The sequence below is a fragment of the Bombus impatiens genome, unplaced genomic scaffold (genome assembly GCF_000188095.3).
Source record: "Bombus impatiens unplaced genomic scaffold, BIMP_2.2 scf_1445, whole genome shotgun sequence".
Classification (NCBI taxonomy): domain Eukaryota; kingdom Metazoa; phylum Arthropoda; class Insecta; order Hymenoptera; family Apidae; genus Bombus; species Bombus impatiens.
In genome coordinates this window covers 557,027-579,085 of record NT_177864.1, presented here as the reverse complement: position 1 = coordinate 579,085, position 22,059 = coordinate 557,027, and the positions used below count along the sequence as shown (strand labels likewise).

Sequence of the window (22,059 nt, the reverse complement as noted above, 5' to 3'; positions counted from 1 at the left end):
GCTGCCAGATCCTCGGTTTTGTGCAATATCGTGCATTGTGACGATTTGAGCGTGTTCACGACTTCTACGCTACCATCGATTCAACCCCCGTAGGATAATACGAAGCAAGTTTTACAACGTTGTTTCCGTTGTTTTTCCTCCTTTTTTTTTTTTATTGGTTCCCTTTTGTTTTCAGAGAACAATCAATCTTCTAACCGTGTCGTTTCTAGTCGATAGCGGACCGTATACTTTTTATTTTTGCCACGGTTGATTTGTTTCCTGTTTTATTAAATCTGTTTTGATATTGCCTTGCAGTTTTCGAATCGTATCGGTTTCGAATGTTGCCGAATTTTATTTTCATTGGCGATCCACCGCGATCGTGTTATTCTCGCTGAAACTATTTCCCGCCGATCGGTTTCTGTTTCGCTTCGTTACGATCCGCAACTTTCCACGTATTACGGAATAGGAGATCGGTTGATACGATTATTCTAAAGTGGTACTAAATTGTCAGATTTAAACATCAAAGAGCGAGCAAGGTACCGGGTCAGAGTCGGTCAGGCCGTTTAAGGACAAAGCAGCGTTTCAATTTCGCAAATTGGCCGCCTAAGCATCTGCAATTCCTGAAAAGTTCCTAGGAGACGTCACTATGGTTTCAATAATCTTATGCCGCGTTCATACGTATTTATTTTGATATTTATTTGCTATTTATTCACCGAGAACGTTGTTTCTTACGAGAACGAAAGAGCGAGATATCGGCCGAGCAACCTTCCTAGACTACTCGCGCAACGATTTTAACGGTTAAAATATTTCCTCGTTAAAGCAGTTTCAACTCGCTCTCTTCCTCGTCTTTTTCCTGCTCGCGCGAGATTCCCCCGTACGCAGATTAATTAGTACAGCGTCGTTCGGAGAAAGAATAGGAACGAGAGTGCGCCTTAATTACTATTCCAAGACACCGTAAGTTTCGTAATAACCGTGCAGCAGCGGCGATGGGGTATAAGTAATGAATCCAGATGTCGTCGTCATCGTCGAATGTCAGATCGAAAAATAATGACCGAAGTGGAAGTTTCAATTGCGCTTTTCCACCCGCTAACGGAATATTAGCACGGCTCTGCGATCCGATAATCTCGATTTATCTCGATAACAAATCGCGTCTGCAATACGATGCAGAAATGGAAAGAGAAGAGAGTTGCTAACCTGGGAGGAGGTGACCCATTTCTTTATCGCGACCAGCCTTTTAGACGTTGACTCGAAGGACGCCGATGATACGATTTTCGTTGGGTGAATTTTTTGAGAAGACGGCAACGTGCAACTTGTGGCATAGATTCGTCGCGAACCGATGAAAACGACGTTAACCATCGGCGGCGTCGACGTCGTCGCGACCTAATTTAAACGTTCCGTCGACGAGGAAATAAGAGTGCTGGTGCTGGCATGGCAGAGAAATAAAGGGAATGCCACCGGGGAGGAAAGAAGAAAAAGATTCGTACGAGTCGGAGTTCCGGCTACAAAGCGGAAAGTAAAATTCTCTGGCAGCCAGAAGTTAATGTTTAATTTAAGATAGAGCACTGACTCTTCGTTTACCATCTTTCCACGGTCTTCTAGGAAAGTTATACCCGGTGTCCTAAAAGCCTGGTTTCCCGGATCGATTGGATTCTCGGCCGGCTAAGTAATGGCCAGGCAAAGTTTACGACGCGACTCCAGGCGAAATCACCTTTCTCAGGCGGCAAATTAATTTTTAACTGTCGCGAAACGAATATATCATGACGTGAAATGCCTCGTCTCACATATATCGCCTTCTATAAGTTCTTTTTCGCGTTCAACAATTTCGTAATGTAATATCTCTGTGTTCTTCCCTCGGGTGAAATTTTTCTAAGCGTGTACATTCCTCGCGTATCGCATCGACGACGACAGTCGATGGATCTTACCGTCGCGTCGTGGCAACAAGGAAAAGGGGTTACGTTTACACAGAAGGTTGAACTGTTGTTGCTGAAACGATCGAGGCACCTCGAGTGTTATCCTCGGTTTTCCGACTATAGGACTTCCCATTGCTCCCTACGGTGTAACGCGACCGTTCCATTCTTGCACGATAATCTCTCTGTCGAGCCTTGTTCGGCTCCCGTTACGCCCAATTCCTCGATGGGATTTCCCAGTCTTCGCAGCAACGCGTTACCGACGTTTGTCGCGTCTTCCACTAATTATTATCCTGTGAAATATAATCCTGCCGAATCCACCGTACACGAAACACGTACGCGTGCGACTTTGTCGATTCGATTTTCTTCTGTTTTCGTTTAATCGCACGCGCAATTACGGGCTTGTGTTTCGTCCGACGTCATTCGCACGTTCGAATTGCGCGTTTCATTTCCCTACCGTAACTGGCACGTGTTTACGAGAAGGATTTGATACGAGAGAGGTACGCAAAATTTATTCGTACTCGCGCCTCGTTAAGGAGACGTATTTGTCATCGGCAATGAGCATGCTTGCTTAATAATAATTTAACTGTTTCAGTGGCTTGTTCGACGGTGACAGTGACAAAGTGTCAAGCGGCCCTGCACACTCTGCAAGCTTTCCCTTTCTTCCGCCCAACGTGCCTCTGCAGGGAACCGCATGTAGATCCGGATTGCAACAGTTTTCAGAATTTCCTCTTCGACCACCCTTGCATCTACGTCTCAAAGAAAGGTAAGTTTTCATCGGAGAAAAATTTACATTTTTCGATAGATACTATCCGAAGAAATTGCAACAGCTTTCCGCGTACTTCAACGGGCCAGATACGATCGCCAATCTTTCCACGAATATAAAGTCGTCGAGTTTTTCTATTATCAGAAAATAGGATTCTATAGGCGGGAACAGAGGAAATCAATTAAGATCGATCTAGTCGCCGTGAAAAAGGGATCGAGCTGGACACGCGTTAATCTTCTAACAAGCGTTTAATCGCGAGGTCGTGATTGCAACGAGAGATTCCGAGCGAGCGTCGGGGAAATTCCTCTCGGCGGTCTCGGTCTGTCGCCCATCGACGATGCTCGGAAACTTTTAACGAGTCGTACACGCGCGACGTTTCCAATAATCTGTCCCATCGTTCGTTTCTTGTTTAACCTTAACTTCTATCTGGCGTTGTACGCACTCGAAGCAAGCCGCCAACCGGAAGAACGAGAACGTTGGTCGAAGCTCGAGCGTCCTCGAAAGCGGAATCCGTCCCGTTCGTCTTTACCTGAGAAATCGTCGACGATATTTACCGTTCGCATTCCCCGTGATTGCCCTTCGTACGAGCAAGATTATCCGAATGCCTTTCGACTAGCACGGAGCTTGTAGTCGGATATTTTTTACTAGGATCCCCTTCAGCAATACGCTTTCTCGTTGGATCGACCGGCACGTCTGTCGTCAGTAACTACATATTTTCTATTTTAACTCGGTTTCGCCTGGTTAGAACTTTCGGCCGAGGAAAATTGGAAATACAATTATTCTTATCTATTTTTTCGCATGTCACTCCGCTCGTTCACAACTGGGTCATGTAAGGTCGCTTTTCGTGCCCGGTACTCGCATCGTGTATTCGCTCCTCCATTTCTAATTCATCATCCGCGGTCATTCGATTTTTTAAAACGTCCACAGTGAAAAATCGCATCTCTCTGCTCTCTGTTCGATTGATACAAGATAGAGTTACGGTCATCGATCCGCTTTTCTCTTTTTCAAAATTCCCAACGAGGTGTCTAATTTCGGGATACGCTCGCGAATGCCGGTATCGGTTAACCCTCTTAATTATTTCGTAGCCTCGACTCGATAATAGGATAGGCGATTTAATTCGGTCGAAACGCTGGCGCAGTATAGCTCGTGGATGAAAAACGAAGGTGGCGAGGCAGAGCCGGATGATCGTAGATGCAACACGTTACGCTCGGCGCATCGAGGCGAAAGCTTAGAACCGATTTCTTCGTTCTTTTTGCGATCTTTTTATGCCTCGTCGAAAGCTTCAAAGGCCTCGGCTGCATAAGCTACAACGCGTTGCTTTTCACTGGATTCTGGAACTGACGTTGACTTCGAGAGGAGGAGAACGCGCGGATCTTTGCGCGTTTAACGGAGGGAAAAGGGAAGAGCTGCTGCGTGCCTTTGCCAGGCCTCCTTTCTCCTTCTGCTTCTTTTTTTTTCGCCACCCGGAAGCCAGTTCTTCCTTTTCTTCGTTCCCTTTTTTCGAAGCAGGAGGGCGAATTTAATCTCATTAAGTGCCGAAGCTTCCTGGTTTTCGTAGCGGCTGCGGCACGGGGCTTTCATTATCCGCGTTGCCTTTCCCGTATGACCGGCTTTCACCGGACCATACCGGCTTATACACTGGGATAAATGTAATTAAGATTCTGGCCAAACTCTTCTAATTGCTCGACTCATTACTTCCAAATTATTCCTGCTCCTTCGGCCTCGAGGATCGCAATGGCTCGCGTTTTCTCCTTCGTTCTTGATCTCTTGAAACATCCATCCTTCGCTATCTTATTCGTATTTGGCGAGCAATTATATTTTCAGTTACGTTGAGCATGTCGACGCTAAAGCGTTCGTGCGGGAGTTCGGTATATCAGTTTGACGAATGCTTTGGTAACCTTGTCGATCATCCATAAATTCCCTACACCGTCAATCTTTGCTCAAAGTATTTCTACTGCAAAGTTCCGCTTTTTCTTCTCCCTGTTTTAATAGCAAAATTATATTTCAAGGCGGAGTTCACGGGCGGTGAAATCTTGGCTCCTGACCTTAATTTATTTTTCTCTTAATTGCTTCCTTTTCGAGACATTTCCGTTTTCCTTTTGAAATTAACATTTTCACGTCCCATGAATACCGACCCTCGATTCCTGATCCTCTTTCGTTTCGCGTTTGCGGACAAATTTAATGAATATTTTATCGGTACAAAACGCAGCCGCCCCTAATATGTCATTGTCATTTTCCGATAAAGTACATTCGACGCGTATCAACTATCTGAAACGCGATTTAACACCGATCGAATGCTTGATGGATGTTTAGTCCGTTGGATAATTTTACCATGGAAACGAATCTATCGGAAACATTTATCTTTAGGTTTGCCCGTGACGTATCAGATGAGGTTAGGTTAATCGTAGGAAAGTTATCTGGTAAGTTGGCGGAGACAACGTAGCGGAAGTTGTAACGGACATCGTACGACACAAGAAAATTTGATCGAGGTGCCACTCAGCCGGACATTTCCCTTCGATGAAAAGAGAGGATCGGACGCGGCTCTCGTGCAAGAAACAAAAGGATCGCGATATCTTTGACTGCGGCCTCTTATATAACCTCCGCGCCATTGCGGCTTTTCCTACGGTCTCCATTGTTCATTTTCCCGAGGGCTCGCTCGTCCGGGCCGTCGAGCCTTTTGAGCATTTTCGAACGATTCACGGATAATTCCCAATACGCTTCTTTTCACTCACACTCGCTGTTCCAGCCGCGATCCTTTCACCCCCGCCCCTTACTACCTTCTATTCCCCAGCTTTCTCAGCTTTTCTCGCTCTTTCCCCTTTCGTTATCTTTCTCCTTTTTCGTTTTCACTCTTAGCGACGCCAACAGAATGCCTCTCCTCTTTCCTGTCGATTCCGCGAGACGAATTCTTCTCTTTATCTGGTCCTCTCTCTCGCCCATCTATCCCTCCATCTTCCATTATTCTTATTTCGTCGACTCTTCTTTTTTACGTATATCTCACGCGCGTTTGCTAATCATTTTCACCTCCGTTCTTAATTTACAAAGCAGATTGTAAATGCCGCGACTTGACTTCTTCTTTCTCCGATTTTTATCCATTTTTCTTCAACTATCCGCTTACGGATCTCTCCGGCCTTAAATGAATTAATCCGGCGTTTAATTGTGATCGTTTTTGTTATCGCGGAATTCGTGAGCGGAATAAGAAGAGAGGGATGGCGGTCTTTGAAATTATTCACAGGAAATTTCCGGATCCTCTTCCCTTTATCCGCGAAAAATCTCTCCTCGCCTCTTAACACACCCATCCGGACTCTTCTTTCCCCCTTTGATAAGAGAATACCTTTATTATTTTCTGATTCTTCTTTTTATCCCAGACCCAGGCGCCCGCACCGGCGACTTATTCTTTTATTTCTCATTGGGTTTCGCGCAGATACGTCTTTTCGTTATATTTGTACGTCCGAGAGCCTCAATTTATTTCGCCGCGATTTCTAGGGCTGCGAACGGTACCATGAATTTTCTGCTTGCTAATAACGAACGGTAATTTCATTCGAGGAATTTTTTAATTACTCCACCACCAATTACCGCGCTCCTTTAACAAACGCGAGCTCAATGTACGCGTAACCCGTTCGTGTTTATTCGTTTCTTTCGAGCGAGCAAAGAGGTGTATCAGATTTTTAGTAGAATTTTTCGTCCATCCGTTCTGTTTAAATTTTACCTCTAATCGTCGCGTCGCGGGCGGTGACTATCTCTTTCGAAAAATAGTTTTCTTTTTTTAAGAAAGGAACATGCTTCGGTGTTTCATTTCCGTCAGCAACGATGCTATGTAAAACTTTAACAAACTGAACGTCAGATACTCGCAGACAATATTTTCATTTATCCCCATGAAATTGGCGAGCGTCGTAATTCCCCTGCCACACTTCTGGCCCATCGACGTTGTCACTTAGCAAGCCGTCGTTCAACGGAAACACGAACTGAAAATATTGCATTAACTTCTTGATGCTCGTTCCAGATAAGGACCCGTACGCCATCGACGCTCTGCCAACCTGCAATCATGCGCTGAGCGTCTGTTTACGCGGCAAATCGTGCAGCCAGATTTTCGAGGACTTCAAAAGCAACTGCAAAGCGCGGGAGGGCAAGTGCAGGATGGAGAGTCGGTGAGTGAAAACGTTGCATCATTACCATAGTTTATTCTACTTTTGGCGATCGAGCGAATGCAGGCGAACCCACACGAACGAACCAGCGGAAGCCGTATGCCACGCGTTCGCCACGGGTTCGCCCCATTTTCTAGACGGCCGTAAGTCCGGAAGTCAATATTTACGTCCGCCTCTTCTCAAAAATGTTCCCTCGGAGGTTTCGTCGGCTTTTCCTATGCTCCTTCTATTCATAATTCAACTTAAAGAAAGCGTGTTCCTTTTGAATGTCAATCAAAGAAGTAAATTTCTTTGCTTCTCGCGCTGAATTTCGTTCTTTGCGCCTCTATATATCTATACGTCCTACCGTTCGTTCAGCCATTCGCCGTTCGTCTTCAAACACCGACCAACTTCCCCTTTTTTCAATGTCAGTCGACCCACACCCTACGTCGGACCTAATGCTTCTCCCTCGATGCCGACGAATTTCTTTATGAAGAGGCAGGTCGAGAGGTAGCGATGATACGTATTTTTTTTATCGCCGATGGTAAGCGATCGCGCGATATTCAAAGGTTCGATACGCGGAGAAGTTTGACGGGGCTAATTCGTAGCTGTGATATGAGATTGAAAAGCAACGCGGCAAATCGAAACGTTAAGCTCCCTCGAACATTCAATCTCGGCGAACGTGCTGGTAACAACGAAAAGTTAAAGGGGAGTTGGCAAATGAAGTTCCGTTGTCGACTGACAGACCGCCTGACGTAATTTTAAACCCATTAGATGTACTGCTTAGCTTCCGTGTAGAATTTCTACGATCGCTCTTTTATTTCGATCAAATCGATATCGTAGGTGATATGGATCGTGTCAGAATACTTTTACCTGTATATAGTAGCGATTCAAATTAGAATGAAATTAGTACGTCGGTGTAGTTGCTTATTTCGTGGTTACTAACGTTTATCGCGACAGAAATACTGCAGACGATATACGACAAGTTAACTCGGGCTTGTGATTCTTTCCGTGACAATGTTTTATAAAATTATTCATCGCGACCTCTCAATTTTACGCGAACGCTACGCTGGTATAATTTACACGTTCGTCCAACGTGTTGCATAGTGTGCCTTGACGGTACGTTTTAAATTAGTTAAGGCTAAAGAGACGCGTGCCGTGATGTGAAAATAAAGGAAAATTTATACAGCAACTTAATCTATCTTTATCTACGTCTTAACGTTAATACTCGTAGTTTATACCAGATTTTCAAAGTATAAAAGAAACTTACAAAATCTGGATTAAACGGCAAATATATTACACTCAGTGTGCAGTTCTTAGCTTAGCATCGTTTCCCACGAGAAGATGATTATACAAGAGATCCATTTTATGGACCCTAACCTCAACGACCCTTCGACATTTTCGCGTTAAAGAAATCGATAGGCGTTATAGTTCAGAACACTTTTATCCTTCTCAGCCTCGTTTGCCTAAGATTTAGCACAGCGGAAGATCGGCCAGTTTCCACAGGTTTTTTCATCAGTCTGCTTCTCTTCTCTCCGCTCCGTCGTAAAGCCATTAGCGATAGAGCGCGTGTGCGAGCACACGCTTTTAATTACACAAGTTGCTGGCGCGTCGAAAGTTTACGACCGCCTCCCTTGATCTTTCTTCTTGAGTAATCGCCTCGCATTTTTCTTGTCACTTTCATCGTTTGACGTACCGTTCTATGATACGATTATTACCATTACCGAAGCTTTTCTGAATAGCAAAGCAAAGAAAAAAAAGGGGGGAGGGATACAAAACTGCGCTAACTGCACTTTATACGGGAATAACGCGTAAAAACTTGAACAATGACTTTCGTCGAAGCGATTTATAGCGAGTTCCAAGTACGATGCATCATCGTCTCGCTCGGAAAGCGGACACTTTCGTTGAAAAAAGCTCGTAACAATTTCTGAGTACGTTGCATCATCATTATCAACCGCCTCCTACTTGGTTGAGTTTTCCTAGTGGCGCAACGGAAGCGCGATGGTAAACGATGTTTAAGGTAACAACGCGAATGGCACGGTAACGTGGCCGTTAAAGGACGGTAAAACGAACGTGAAATCGCGAACAGTGTGGAAATACTAGCAGTCACTTTCCGCGAAGCAACCGATCCACGCACGGCCCGCCAACGTTGCATGCGACGCCTAAGTAATTTCTTCGCGGAAACGTTGTAACCCCTGCATCGTTCATAACTGACGCGCGTTCTCTCGCACCCTCCAAGTACGTGGCAGAAACTCGTTTCTTCCGTGAACGACTTCCTCTCGGTTGAAAAGGATAGCGGCAGAACGCGAAAAACATCACTACGCGGCATACAACGTCGAGCGGCACGCCGTTCCACCAACGTGGAACGTGTACCGGCCAAGTTTTCGGGCTAAAATTAATTAGACGTTTACTCGGCTCGGTGACTAGCGTAGAAAGTTAGCCGAGTTATTAATAAAACAGCGGAACGCGCACTTCTAATAACAAGTTTATGATTTGTTGCGAATAAACTGCGTTTGAATCGCCATTAAATTGCCACATTTCCATTGGCAAGGGAAGAAATTTGTCAACAGGGTGAAATTCGATTATTTGCTAATAAATGATCGATGATTTGCTAATAAATCGAACATTTCTATCGCATATCGTCGTGTTTTCCTCGTTGGCGGGATAAATGCGCGAAATAAACGTTTGTGTCAAGAAGAATCGTCTTTTTCACCCCAGAATTCTTGTTACGCGAAAGAGACAGCTACTTCTCTTGGAACGTACGAATTCCTTTCGTTGCTGCCATTTCCAAAGGAACAAGTTATTCCTCCCCTGTAACGTTCGCTTGACACACAGCATAGAAGGGCTACTGTGCGCGATGCAGGCGAAGCGGTGAAATCTTATCGAAGGATTGGGGAGGGAAGAAAGGCAGAAACGATACGATGTTAAGTACAGGGAAACGTTTCACGTATCCTCTCATTGAAAGGTTCTCAATTCCGCTAATTGAACTGACAAATGCAATAAGAAGACGATTCGGTCTATTCCATCGTTTCAATTTCTATCCGCGTTTCCTTTCATTCTTTGACAGCTACATCTTTTTCTTCGTGCCGGTTACAGTTATTTCTGACAGTTTTGATATACGCTACTCGAAACGATTAAACGAGAAGAGATACAAAACGACGTGCGGGATTCGCGATATCGCGACGATCGGTGGTGCTGTTGTATTATCGCAAGAGCTTGCGAACGGAATTTGCCCTATCATCTGCTTTACTTCAGCCGTTTTACTCGGATCTAGGCTTACAGATTAAGAGAAAATTGGAACAAGACTGAAAGACGATGATCAGGAATACGCTATCGGTTGGTTTACTTTTATAGAGCGGCACGTTGGATTGAATTTCAATGTTATTACGGACCGGGACCCTGGGAACGTGGATACAGCACGCAGAGAAAGTATTCCGAAACTTCACGGATTTCTTCTGAATTTAAAAACACGCGCGTGACGTGACTCGCGTATTTTTCTCATCATTTCATACCGTTGGTGTTATTTCACTGGAAATAACCCAGTTATTTCTCTACGATCGAATACAAAAAATTCATGTGTTTGCTCGGACGCTACGATAAAGTCACAAAGTCACAGCAAAAGATCAATTTCCCCTGCAAATGATAATTCTTCTATGACTCATAGAAAATGTATACGTGCTTCGATAGTGCGCAAGCACGAACTTCGTAAAGTGCGAAACACCTGTGTACTATTGGATTCTACGTGGTTCGTTCAGTAAGATTAATTTGCCAGGGTGCAAAGTTTCTCAGTTTCCTAGTCTCCTCTAAAATAAATTCGACGAAGTTAGCGGCGTTTTCGTTCTTTATTTCCGCGAATAGGTTGTCGAACATTCGCTCGATATGACAACGACCAGAGGCGATCCATCCGTTACGATACTTTTCTTGTTTGTTTAATTTATAAACCGGCAGAGTTCCATGCGCGGGGCCCCTTGCTTTCTAGGATTTGCGGCGATACGGGACGCGTAAGGTTCAAGAAGTGCGCGTGACCACAACTAATGATCCCGTTAATCTAATTAATGCTTGCCATAAAGTTCGCGGTTCGTTACGCTTGGTATAAGTAGACTCGCAGCGTTTCGCAAGAAAAGGGGACAAAAATAGCCGTGTTAGAGGCGACAAATATACGTTTGCCGGTTAAACTGTTCCTCGACTGCATCGCACAGGGATCAAGGTGGATTAAATTCGTATTCGGAATTGGAGTAAAAATTTCTGTTTGGTGATCGGTACGCGATATCGTTCGATGGGAATTGTAGCAGATTGCAGATTGATTTTTGTGGAAAGGAGGCAGGGGTATATTTTTCATTGAACAGCGAGGCGAGAAATACGTGGATTAGCGAAATTGGTATTAATTAGCGGGCTGAGTTGCATCGAGGTTTCTACACAGGCTGATCTACCTGGCTTAACTATCCATTTTCGTGTTTCCCGAAACTTTAGATCCCGCGGGCGTAGACAGTAGCTGATTTTAACCCCTCGTTACCTCCTCTACTTCCATTCTTCCTCTACTTCCCTGTACAAGTACCATCAGAACATACAAGCGATAGGAGAAATACCCGAGGAAGATATCTTTAAGAAGATACTTTAGTTTCGACATAGTTCGAGACTGAAGGTATTCCGACTCGAATTACAATCGACGACAGACCGACAACCACGCTATAAGACATTCGCGATGTTTTATAAAAAATTACTCTCGGTAGTAGTCAAACGAAACGTTTGAAACGCGCAGAGTTGCACGAACATTGAAACTAAAATATTCGCAGTTGTTGAAGCCTTTGGTTTAACGTTCGAAGTAAGAAGAAGCGAGGCTGAAAGACGGGGTAGTAAATAAATTCTCGTATGACGTTTTATTAGAAAGAGGCGAACGGGAAGCAGTCGACGGGTTGGAATTTTTTTCTCCCTCCTCCGTTGGTTGAAGATATTCATTTTTCAAGCGGCAATGCACCATCTTTTCTGGTGCTGAGTGGATCGTTTCCACGAGAGGACGGACAGGAGAATGCGCTTTCTAAAAAGCTACCACTTTCCCGCTCCTTTCGTCTGTCTTGACGAAGACAAACCTGCTTCCATAGCGTGATCCGGCTCGCGAGCCTCCGACCGAACACAACCTCTTGGAAAGTAAGAGAAAAGAAAGCGAAACGAGAGATAACCACTTATCTTCGGTACGCTCGCTTCGCGCGATACTGCTAGCACGCGCTAATGAAAACGTATCACACCGACGATTCTGTTCTGTGTCCGACATTTTGTCTCCCGTTGCGAGACATTCGTCGCGAAAAAAATCGAAGATTTTCGAATTTATATTCGCTGCAGTCAGCAAATGTATCGTCAACGGAATCTGAACGATGATGCGGATTTCCTGTGGAGAAACGCAGTCCGAAAATCAACGAAGAGTAAAAGTGGCTGACGATTAATAGCTACGGTTAAGCGTATTTCTCGCGATCAAACGGAAAATAAAAGTATAGAGCGAAAGGGAAGCGGAGAGACTGAGACACCGATAGAAAAGTTGGAAGTCAGCGTCGCGTACAAGCTGTTGACATTTAATTTAAATCAAGTCGGAAGGGGAAAGTTTTGCGCTATCGATCCAAAGTAGTTACAAGAGGACAAGCAAGTAGTTAGGTTTGGTGAACTTTCGTCTCGCGACGTTGGAATTTCGTGCACGGGAAGTACCGGAAACGATGGCCAATGACGATCGTTTCGAAAAAATGAACGTCAATATGTAGCCTTCCAGGGGCAAAGAAACTTTCGTGGAATTTCAAAGTTGAGGAACGAAGGATGGCTTGGTGGAGAAGGATAGGTTGGTGGCGGTCTGGCGCTCGAGTAATGAAACCGGGAATGGCAGGGGAAAATCAATTTCTGCCGAAAAATGCCACCGGCGAACGCGTAATTAAGCATCGAGACTCGGGTATTTTTTAAATTAAATTTATACGAACTCTGGTCGCGCACTCGCGCGTCGCTCGCGCCCTGGTTAACTGAAAGGCGAAAATCGCTAAAAGTTCGGCGATGTAAAAACGAAAAGGAGATACATAGCGTTAAACAGACGGTGGTAACAATACCGTGGTACGATACGCGTCGCGTCCCATCGAAAATATTCACCGCGCGAAATGGCCGAGTTGTGTAGTACGTTAATTAGCTCTGCCACCAACTTCCCAAGGGATAGGAAAGCGAAGATAATTACGGACGTGTCGACGATACTGTCGGTCCCTGACGAAGGAGTTGACGTTTGAAAACGAATGGATTCCATCGACCAGGCCGGTGTTCCGCTATCGAGTTATCCTCGAATACTCGAAACGATCGCGCGTGACAAATGTTGCCGGCTCTTTCGACACTTCGTTCGACGGGGAGGCGCACTCGAAAATAAACACAGATCGCTGCCGAACGCGTTTGATAAACTATTTTAATAAAGGACGTACATTATATCTTTCATAGAATCGCCGACAGGTTAACAAACGTTTGGATAACAATTAAACATGCAAACGTTTCATTTTCCATATCTTCCAATGGAATTTCATAAATTCCGAAAACGAGGTAAAAACGAATCGGTTTGTAGAATCGCGTCTGTATCGTAGCCTTCGCGAAGAAAAATTATACGCAAGCGTAACGACGGACGAATTTCAAATATTTCCATATTTTCGTCACGCTATCGTTTCTCAGGAATTATTCCCGTCATTATCTTTCCACTTACCATGTCGACGTTCTTCCGGTCGCAAGACGTAGCGACCCAATCGTATTTAAGTCGATCTGCATAGAGGTATCGCGAAAAGCGTTCGGCACAACGCCGTCGAAACAGCAAGATAATTATTTTCGTTGGCGAACAGACCTTGCACGTAACCCCCGGTTCTCTGTTCCGTCGATAGTAAGAATCGCACGAAACTGCCAAAATGCCACTCGTGAATGTTACGGAATACAAGTGGCGGAATACGAGAAATAGGCAGCAGTCACGAAAAGAGTCGATCAGAGACGACGAGATTTAGACGAAGTGTCGTCGAGGGAGAAGATGTTATATCGAAACTCGATGAAATATCGGTATATTTATTTCTTGGGAAAAAAAGAAAAGGAGAAAATAAAAAGTAGAAAATAAGATTGCTCTCGGGGATTTCTATTCTTTAATCTCCTCCTCGAGGAGAAGCGAACGGGGCTTATTTCAGAAAAAAGGAGAAAGTGAAACGGTAGAGAGGCAAGCGGACGAAGAAGGATGGAACTAGGGGAGGGACGGAGGAATCGAAGTGCTCGATGAACGGCTAACGAGGTCCAACTTTGCCGGAAATGACGATGTACCGCTCCGCTTGGAGCTCGAACCGGTGACTTCAGGATCAAACCGCCTCTCTTTCGTTCCGGCAGTTGAACCGGTGTGAAATTGCCGGTGAATTTCTCCTCCCGTTCGGCTTGATAACCAAGAGATCCTCCAGACAAAAGAAACCTCCAGACCCCCGGATCAAAGTAATTTCAAACGAGAGAGCGAGAAGGAACGGCACCGCTGCGCATTTCACCATTCTGTCTTCGATTTTTCCCATTCTTCGAGGTTTGTCGGTCTCCTAACTCCCACTGACGTGGGACGTGTATGCGCGTTCTCACGCGAAGAGGTTAGGACGCGAGCAAAACGTTGGCAAACGTACAAGGAGCATAGGATAAAAGGCTCTCGCGGCCAAGTAAATCGAATCGCCCAATTCCGCGGGCGGAACTGTAAAAGCGCATCGATGCATCGTTGGAATTGTATATCGCGGTATTTCGCCAGGAATATGGGCGAACTGGAGCCTGTAAGAAACCGTCGTGCGGTTCTTACGGGAAATAAACGCGCCGACTGTCCGAACCATCGGAGAACACGGACGAATAATTCACAGAACCAGCCGTTTCTCTTTTAGCGCGATCTCTGCTACGATTCAGCCGGTTTCACCGTGCTTGAATCACGTGGAATTGCACGGAGGCAGGATTAGTAGAAATACCAGGATCGATGCTCCGGTATCAAGCCCTCGTATCGCGTCCAGACAGATTTCGAAAGCAGCAGATTTCAATAAATACTCGGAACACCGATACTTATGGAAAGTTCGCGCTGTGTATGGAAATTTCGACGTCTGGATTTTCTCGCGTGCTCGCCAATCCGGGAGCTCGTATCTTCGTCGGACAGAAGTCGAGTTGAATTGTATAGAGTTTAGGGCGTCGGGATAAGAAGAGGGGAAAGAGAAGGGATGGAAGTCGAGAAGCGCCGGTGGCTAAAGCCGATTGAAACAATCGGCGATCAGTGTTCGGTGATCCCACTTGGAAATGGCGAAGGGTTGGAAACGAAATCGTCTTGACATCGAACCTCACCCCCGCGACCATTCTACTCGAACGATTCGTGTGCTCGAGGCGTCGACTGACTAAAATTTCTCGCAACTGCTGCATCTCTCTTTCTTTCTCTCTCTCTCTCTCTCTCTCTCTCTCTCTCTCTCTCTCTCTCTCTCTCTCTCTCTCTCTCTCTCTCTCTCTCTCTCTCTCTCTCTCTCTCTCTCTCTCTCTCTCTCTCTCTCTCTCTCTCTCTCTCTCTCTCTCTCTCTCTCTCTCTCTCTCTCTCTCTCTCTCTCTCTCTCTCTCTCTCTCTCTCTCTCTCTCTCTCTCTCTCTCTCTCTCTCTCTCTCTCTCTCTCTCTCTCTCTCTCTCTCTCTCTCTCTCTCTCTCTCTCTCTCTCTCTCTCTCTCTCTCTCTCTCTCTCTCTCTCTCTCTCTCTCTCTCTCTCTCTCTCTCTCTCTCTCTCTCTCTCTCTCTCTCTCTCTCTCTCTCTCTCTCTCTCTCTCTCTCTCTCTCTCTCTCTCTCTCTCTCTCTCTCTCTCTCTCTCTCTCTCTCTCTCTCTCTCTCTCTCTCTCTCTCTCTCTCTCTCTCTCTCTCTCTCTCTCTCTCTCTCTCTCTCTCTCTCTCTCTCTCTCTCGAGTACACACGACACGACAAGGAAAACAGTTTCGAGTAGTTGTTGTTTGCTTGTCACGTCGTGCATTGGTCTATATTTTTGTCTCATTCGGCCCGTCTTTTATCAATCGATTCGGTCGACCTGATCGATAGTCGAAATGTTTGTAATGTTCGTTAGATTTCGTAGAACAGATTTCGACGACGAAAACCGCATTATTTCCGATAGAAATAAATATGGACGAATCGTAGCTGAACGTTGGTGTAAAATTACTGACCTGGTTTAACCGGAACGGACAAAAGATAATTACATACTAGCGATATTGGAAGATTAACATTGCGCCAAATGATCGATGGAACCATGCGCTCTCCGCTCGATCAGGATTACATCGGAGTCGATCAAATTTCGGAAGGTTATGAGCGATGATACGTGTGGAGTATTATGAACAAATAGTAAATTAAGTCAACGCGATTCGCGAGGATCTTGGCCGGGCTTCGATAGGCGATAAAACACGTCGGGCTCGATGGGAATGAATATTTGCACGTTGGTGAATAATTCAGAACGATGGAAGAAAACAGGATTCGCTGAATAATATGCAATCGGTGAAATGTTTCGCTGCATGCGCGGCGTGCACTTGAAAACTGATACGTTTGATAACCCACAGAGGGTGCATTCGAGTGGATAAATGCGTTATTGGAAACCAATCGGGAGGATAACGTAATTGTTGAAGTGTGTGCGTGATACAGAGAGAGAGTTGTCATAACGGGCCGGCCCTTTAACGTGCTCTAGGAAAGGTAAAATCATAATATGTACAACGGATGAACGCCATTCTATATTTACATATTTATTATTATTATTTTCAGCGATAATTTTAATCATTCGCAGCGTCTAGTCGATGGTTCGCGATTGCCTGTGAATCGAGTTTCATTCACAGCCACACAGATAACGAAACTTTTAAAGGGAACAATTATCTCTTTGATGTCTGGTTATTTTAGATCCTTTGCCTTGTCACGCAGTATCGATAGCGTGCCGTACGAACGAAACGCAATATTTATTCGGTTTTTAATTTTCCAACCACGTTTTCGGATCGCCAAAGTACCGGTCTCTCTTGTGTTTTAATCGTCAAACGACGAAGCCGAAAATGAAAATTAAGAAAGGCGGAGCACGGAGGTCGTGAAAGGGTAGGTAGGGGTGCGAGCACGAATCGTGAAAATGGAAACGAGAATGGAAAGTGGGCGAGTAAAATGCTATCCACCTGGGGGCCGGATAAATATTAACTCTTTTATAAATATGAAACGTGGCCGGAACTTCCTCTTGTTACGTCAGCTGGATAAAGAGAGTCGTGGGCAGGACGAAGGAAGATGACGAAGAGACGAGTGACTACCTATTGGAAAGAGAAACGATCCTCCGGAGATGGACGCGAGGGGTGAGACAAATAAGCAGAAACAACAAGACAAGCTCCATACTTTCTGCATGCGGGAAGAAAGACAGACCAAACGAAGGAGAGAGAAAGAGAGGCTGACGTGTTGGAGAAATATCGTGGATGTGTGTGTATGTGTGGACGGGCACGCAGAAACAGGGAGATAAATTCCTGCGGATTGCATGGAATCGGCAGAGCGGAGTTTATTTTACGGCTCCGGAGAATATTCCTGTCTCGATGTAATTGTAATGATGATTTATCGCGATAAGAGAATCGATTTTCTTCCGGGATTTGGATGTTTCTGCGAGCTGAAACGGAACCAAGGGTCCATTATATCTCGTGGACGTATATTTATACTCGAGGATGTGTTCGCGCGCTGTTCGCAATATTTCTCGGCAATCTTTTTTCGTCAGAAACCATTTCGACTTGAGGAAGATTACAAACTCTGATCAAAGGATTCATGACTCGAGTATGAAGGTATCTCGGTGCACCTGGTCGATCGCCGCGATGTAAGCTCGACTAGGTACAACTCCCGTGGTGTGAAGTATCGCTTGTCGGAGTTCACGCAACGGTAACATCTTCTACGTGGATTGTCATTAATTTTCTACGTCTTTGACTACAAATACTTACGTATATACATATATGGGTACTTCATCGATGCGCTCGAACAACAGGAAATTTGACCAATTTTCGATATCAGTTACGTCGGTTTAACAGAGACCGCTTTAACGAAATTTGTTTTTAAATGGAACACGATTCCGAAAACGAGGACACTTAGATCCGGTAGCGATTAAACACCGACGAAAGAACCCTGTCTGCCGCCGAGGATCACGAAATTGCAGCCGTTTCAGTAATCATCGACATATTGTAGCCGAAACTCGAACATCGGGGTAGCAGAGGAAAGGAGACGGGACAGGTTAGCGTTTAGCAGCGTACAGCAGCGTGTAGCAGTGAAAAGGACCGTCGGAACAATTAGCGCGAATTCCGCGTCTGATGCAGTTTTCGCGTCCGTCCGATTGTTTTGGCGCCGTTGAATTTTCCGGGTACGGCCGTAGGAGGCTGGCACGGCAGTTAAGCCGAATTCACACCAGAAATTAGTGCCCGGTTCGAGTCGTTCACCCCTCGGTCACAACCTCCCCTCATCGGGGACTCCGCTTGAAACTCGAACCCGTACGAGGAAAACGTCCACGACCTCGATTGTTTCGGGCATGCAAAAAGGAAAAAAACCGCGCTATAGGATTTCCATTCCACCCGCCCCTTCCACTTCCCTTCTACTCCTATTCCATAGTATTCGCAACCCCGAGAACGAGCATAGTGTATTTTTTTCGTTCTTTTCATTTGCCAAGTCCGTAGAAACGGTGGAAGTTCATTTGTCAGCCGAATAACATCCACGGACTGATACGTCAATCCGAAATCGAATTAAAGCCGAGGAGCAACGTCACGAACGTCAGTCGCGGTATCATCTATTTCCAACTTTTAAGCGACGCCACGCTCGGAAAAGTCAAGAATATTTCTTCGCAAACAAGACATCTATCTTTCATTCTATCGACCCGTGCTTCTTCGATCTTCGCGGTCGTTTCGCTCGAAAGTTCTCCAAGAACTTTGTCTCGTCGAACGCTACTGCAGAAAAATTTGCACAATCGAGGAACATCGACTCTCCCCTCTGGCAACATTAGTCGCAGTCTCGGCGCGAAATCTTACTTGCAGCGAAATCGCGGTCCCGCGACCGAATGAAATTTATGTCCACGCTGTATCTTCAGCATTCACGATCAAGTCGAGGCTGAAAGACAAGCCGAGCACGTTTTTCTCGCCTACCAAACTCGACCTTTGAATTGTCGCCATCACGCGAATAACGTCGAACTTTGGCATTTCCAGTCTTCCTTTTTTCTTTCCATTTCAATTTGCTAAAAATTAGTAACGAACGCCACTACGTATATATCAAGTGCTATAGTCTCTCGAAATCTCGAAACTTCGAAGCTTTGCGAGTTCGCGAGCGATCGACGCAACGGCGAGTGAAAAATAAGTTGGGAACGAGTAACTAAGATTCACTTAGGTAGAAAGTCCGTTTCAATGAAAAAGGGGCGATAGTTTCGGATTCAAGCAATTAACTCGCGTGGCACCGTTACACCGTTATATACACGCTGCAACGAGACCAAGACACTCCAAGTCCGCTGTAATTGTGTTCGTTAATTAAGATTACGATCAGGACGAGGCTGAACGTCTGACCTGGTTCTCCCAATGTTCGTCAATTTTGTAGAGACCTAGCGGCACGGCGAATCCGAAGAATTATTCGGAATAATACGTAGCATCGTGTGCATCGTAGTTTTTATTCTCGCTCGTTTTTCTCTTCTTTTGTTTCGTGTATACCGTGCTTTTCGTTCGAATCGCTCTTTCCAAAGCTACACACTCGGTTTCTTCTTTTCTCTCCGCTCCCTTGAACTTCGCGTTCACTGATTGTTCTTGAACTCGTTCGATAAACAATACAACCGCTACAGGGTCGATTAAAATATTGGTCAGGTAGTTGGAGTGCTCTGGCATTGGTGTGTCTATGTTTCAGAATTTCGCAGGAGTCGGGCCGCTCGCTGCTTGTTTGAACATGAAATCGAGCCAGCGAGGCGCGAGCCGGGTATAATGAAATTGTATCACAAACTGATGGAAATGTGGGTTAACTTCATGCTCTGACAATCACAATTTGCCTTTGATTGAATCGAGGCCTTTGATACGAATTTTTCGTCAGTCGAGGCAGTCGCCAGCGTACATTAAACGTCATTCCACCTTCGTAGAATATCCTCTTCCAATTTAACGACCATCGCGATATTTTGCGAGAAAATTACTGACACGCGCGGTGTTAATCGCTGGTGCGAATGTTTCGAGGACTTTTGCAAAATTCACGGACACCGATCTTTACACGTACGTTGATGATCGTTCACGCTCTAGTCACTGATGGTCGACGGTTGATTTAAGCGTACAAGAATAAAAAGCACGATACTTGGTTGTGCTGCTACATGCAACGAGGAAAATAAATATTCCGCGGAACGATATATAATGAAAATCGTGAGCCGCGTGGGATCGATTTGAATACGAGTTTAAAGAGATCGTCAGGGAAGTCGGATATTTCTCGTGAAATATGAATTCGTGCCGATGCACGGCTCGTGAAACAATGCGAGTAGCTTAAAAGGATTAATTAATCGTTGCGTTAAGCGAGGATGAATTAAAAGTCCGAAGCTCGGAATGGAACAGAGAGAGAGTTGCCTCTTCTTTTCAAAACGAACAGGTAGAGACACAATCGATGCTTCTGCCCCTTTGTGTTTCGCTCGCTCCCCGACGCGATTCGATGGTAATCGAATTTTAGAAATCGTGCCGCAACGCGCTCCACTCGTGTCGTACAATGTCGAACGAGGTCGGTAGCGGCGCTCTTTTATCCCATTGTCCCGAAAGATATCCAATGGACACAGTGTGATAGAGCTGCACGCGCAACCAATCCACAAGGGAATTCTTCAAGTGCTGTAAAACCTCGTTATTATCCCGATATAAAAGCTCGACCGGTGGACAGATTGCCACCGATTATAACCTTTACTCGCAACACCATCGTGGCACGAATAAGTTTTCTTCTCTTTCGTCCATTTGTCCATGTTCACCGCGCGTAACTGGAACTTTCACCAGGGAAGAGAAACATAGCGGAAGACACGTGGTGTACTTTGAATATCGTCGAGATCGACTTACGTCTATCGCGCGATTATTTTCCAGCTCGTGCAATGGAAAGAGGTTTTCGAGTGTGCACGGTGATAAACGTAATGGCGGTATCGAGGTCATTAATTCTAGAGCGGGATCGTTAGTTAAGTCATAATCCAGAGTAGATATCCGGTAACTTGGCCCCAAAAAGCAAGAGTTATCGTTTGAAATATGTTTACACGTGGCATGCAGGATTTAGCGAAACGCCATGGAAAACGCAAACGGTGAAACGTCAGCAGTAACATATTTAAACAGCACCGGTGGAACAGCAGCTACGGTCTAACACGATCAAACGTGAACAAGCACGTATTCACCGTGTTCTCGGGATGTAGTCACGGTGCCGTATCTGCCGGGTTGTTATTTATAAATATACGAATCTCGTGGAACATCTCTTTGGTTAAATATCACTACGGTGCGGTGGTGGCACGTTTTCTACCTATATTGCTCCACGTGGACGTTAATTTATTCTGCGGATGGAGAATCGAGCGGAGCCTGGTCTAACGAACGTACCGATGCGTTTGCGAATGGACGGAGAAGAGCGCAGGTCGAGTTCTCCGCCGAGAAAAAGGTGACGACCTTCTTTCGAGCTGTCGACGCTCGCAATATCGATATTAAAAGTTCAAGAGGAAGATAAATGAAGCAAAGGCTCGAATGGATGACCGATAATTAAATTTATATTCTCCGTATAATGAGAAATTGCAAACGGACTGGAACAGGCGGAGAGGTTCTGCCGGTGGGAAAAAGTTTTCTCGGTGGCCGATTTCGAAGGGGATTGGTAACGTCCGACGCAGACACGACTACGGATGGAAATAAATCGAGCAGAGATTTGCGATACAAGGCGGTAAAGTTCGTCGAAGCGTATCAACGTAATCTCTTCGGAACGATTATCAATTTAGCCACTCTCGAAAACGTTCCCGACACGATAGATCGTTTAGACGTAATCACAGTAATAAGGCGTGCCGCGTTGCTCCGTCGACGATGTAATTTTGTTGTAAACTCATCAACATTTACGAGCTACCGCTTCTGACTATACCGTGTCCCCTCGTCCTCGCGTGCATTTTCATTTCAACGGCGAATATATTACATTTAATATATTCATGCGTCTTCGGGATACGTTAACCGAATTTCTGTGTCGGGGGCCTCTTCTCGAATTAAGGGCTTTCACGATGAATCGTAAAATCAAGCGGGTTTAGTCTCGGTGCGTCTCCTTTTTTTTTTTTTTTTTTTT

The 22,059-nt window shown here is 45.3% G+C and overlaps 1 protein-coding gene across 1 annotated transcript in view; it reads left to right on the top strand.

The window, feature by feature from the left end:
* Nucleotides 1-22,059, top strand: part of LOC100742880 — a 200,368-nt gene that overhangs the window by 104,275 nt on the left and 74,034 nt on the right. The window contains 2 exon segments of the mRNA XM_033324001.1: nt 2,482-2,652; nt 6,656-6,800. Coding sequence (XP_033179892.1) covers nt 2,482-2,652; nt 6,656-6,800 — 316 coding nt within the window.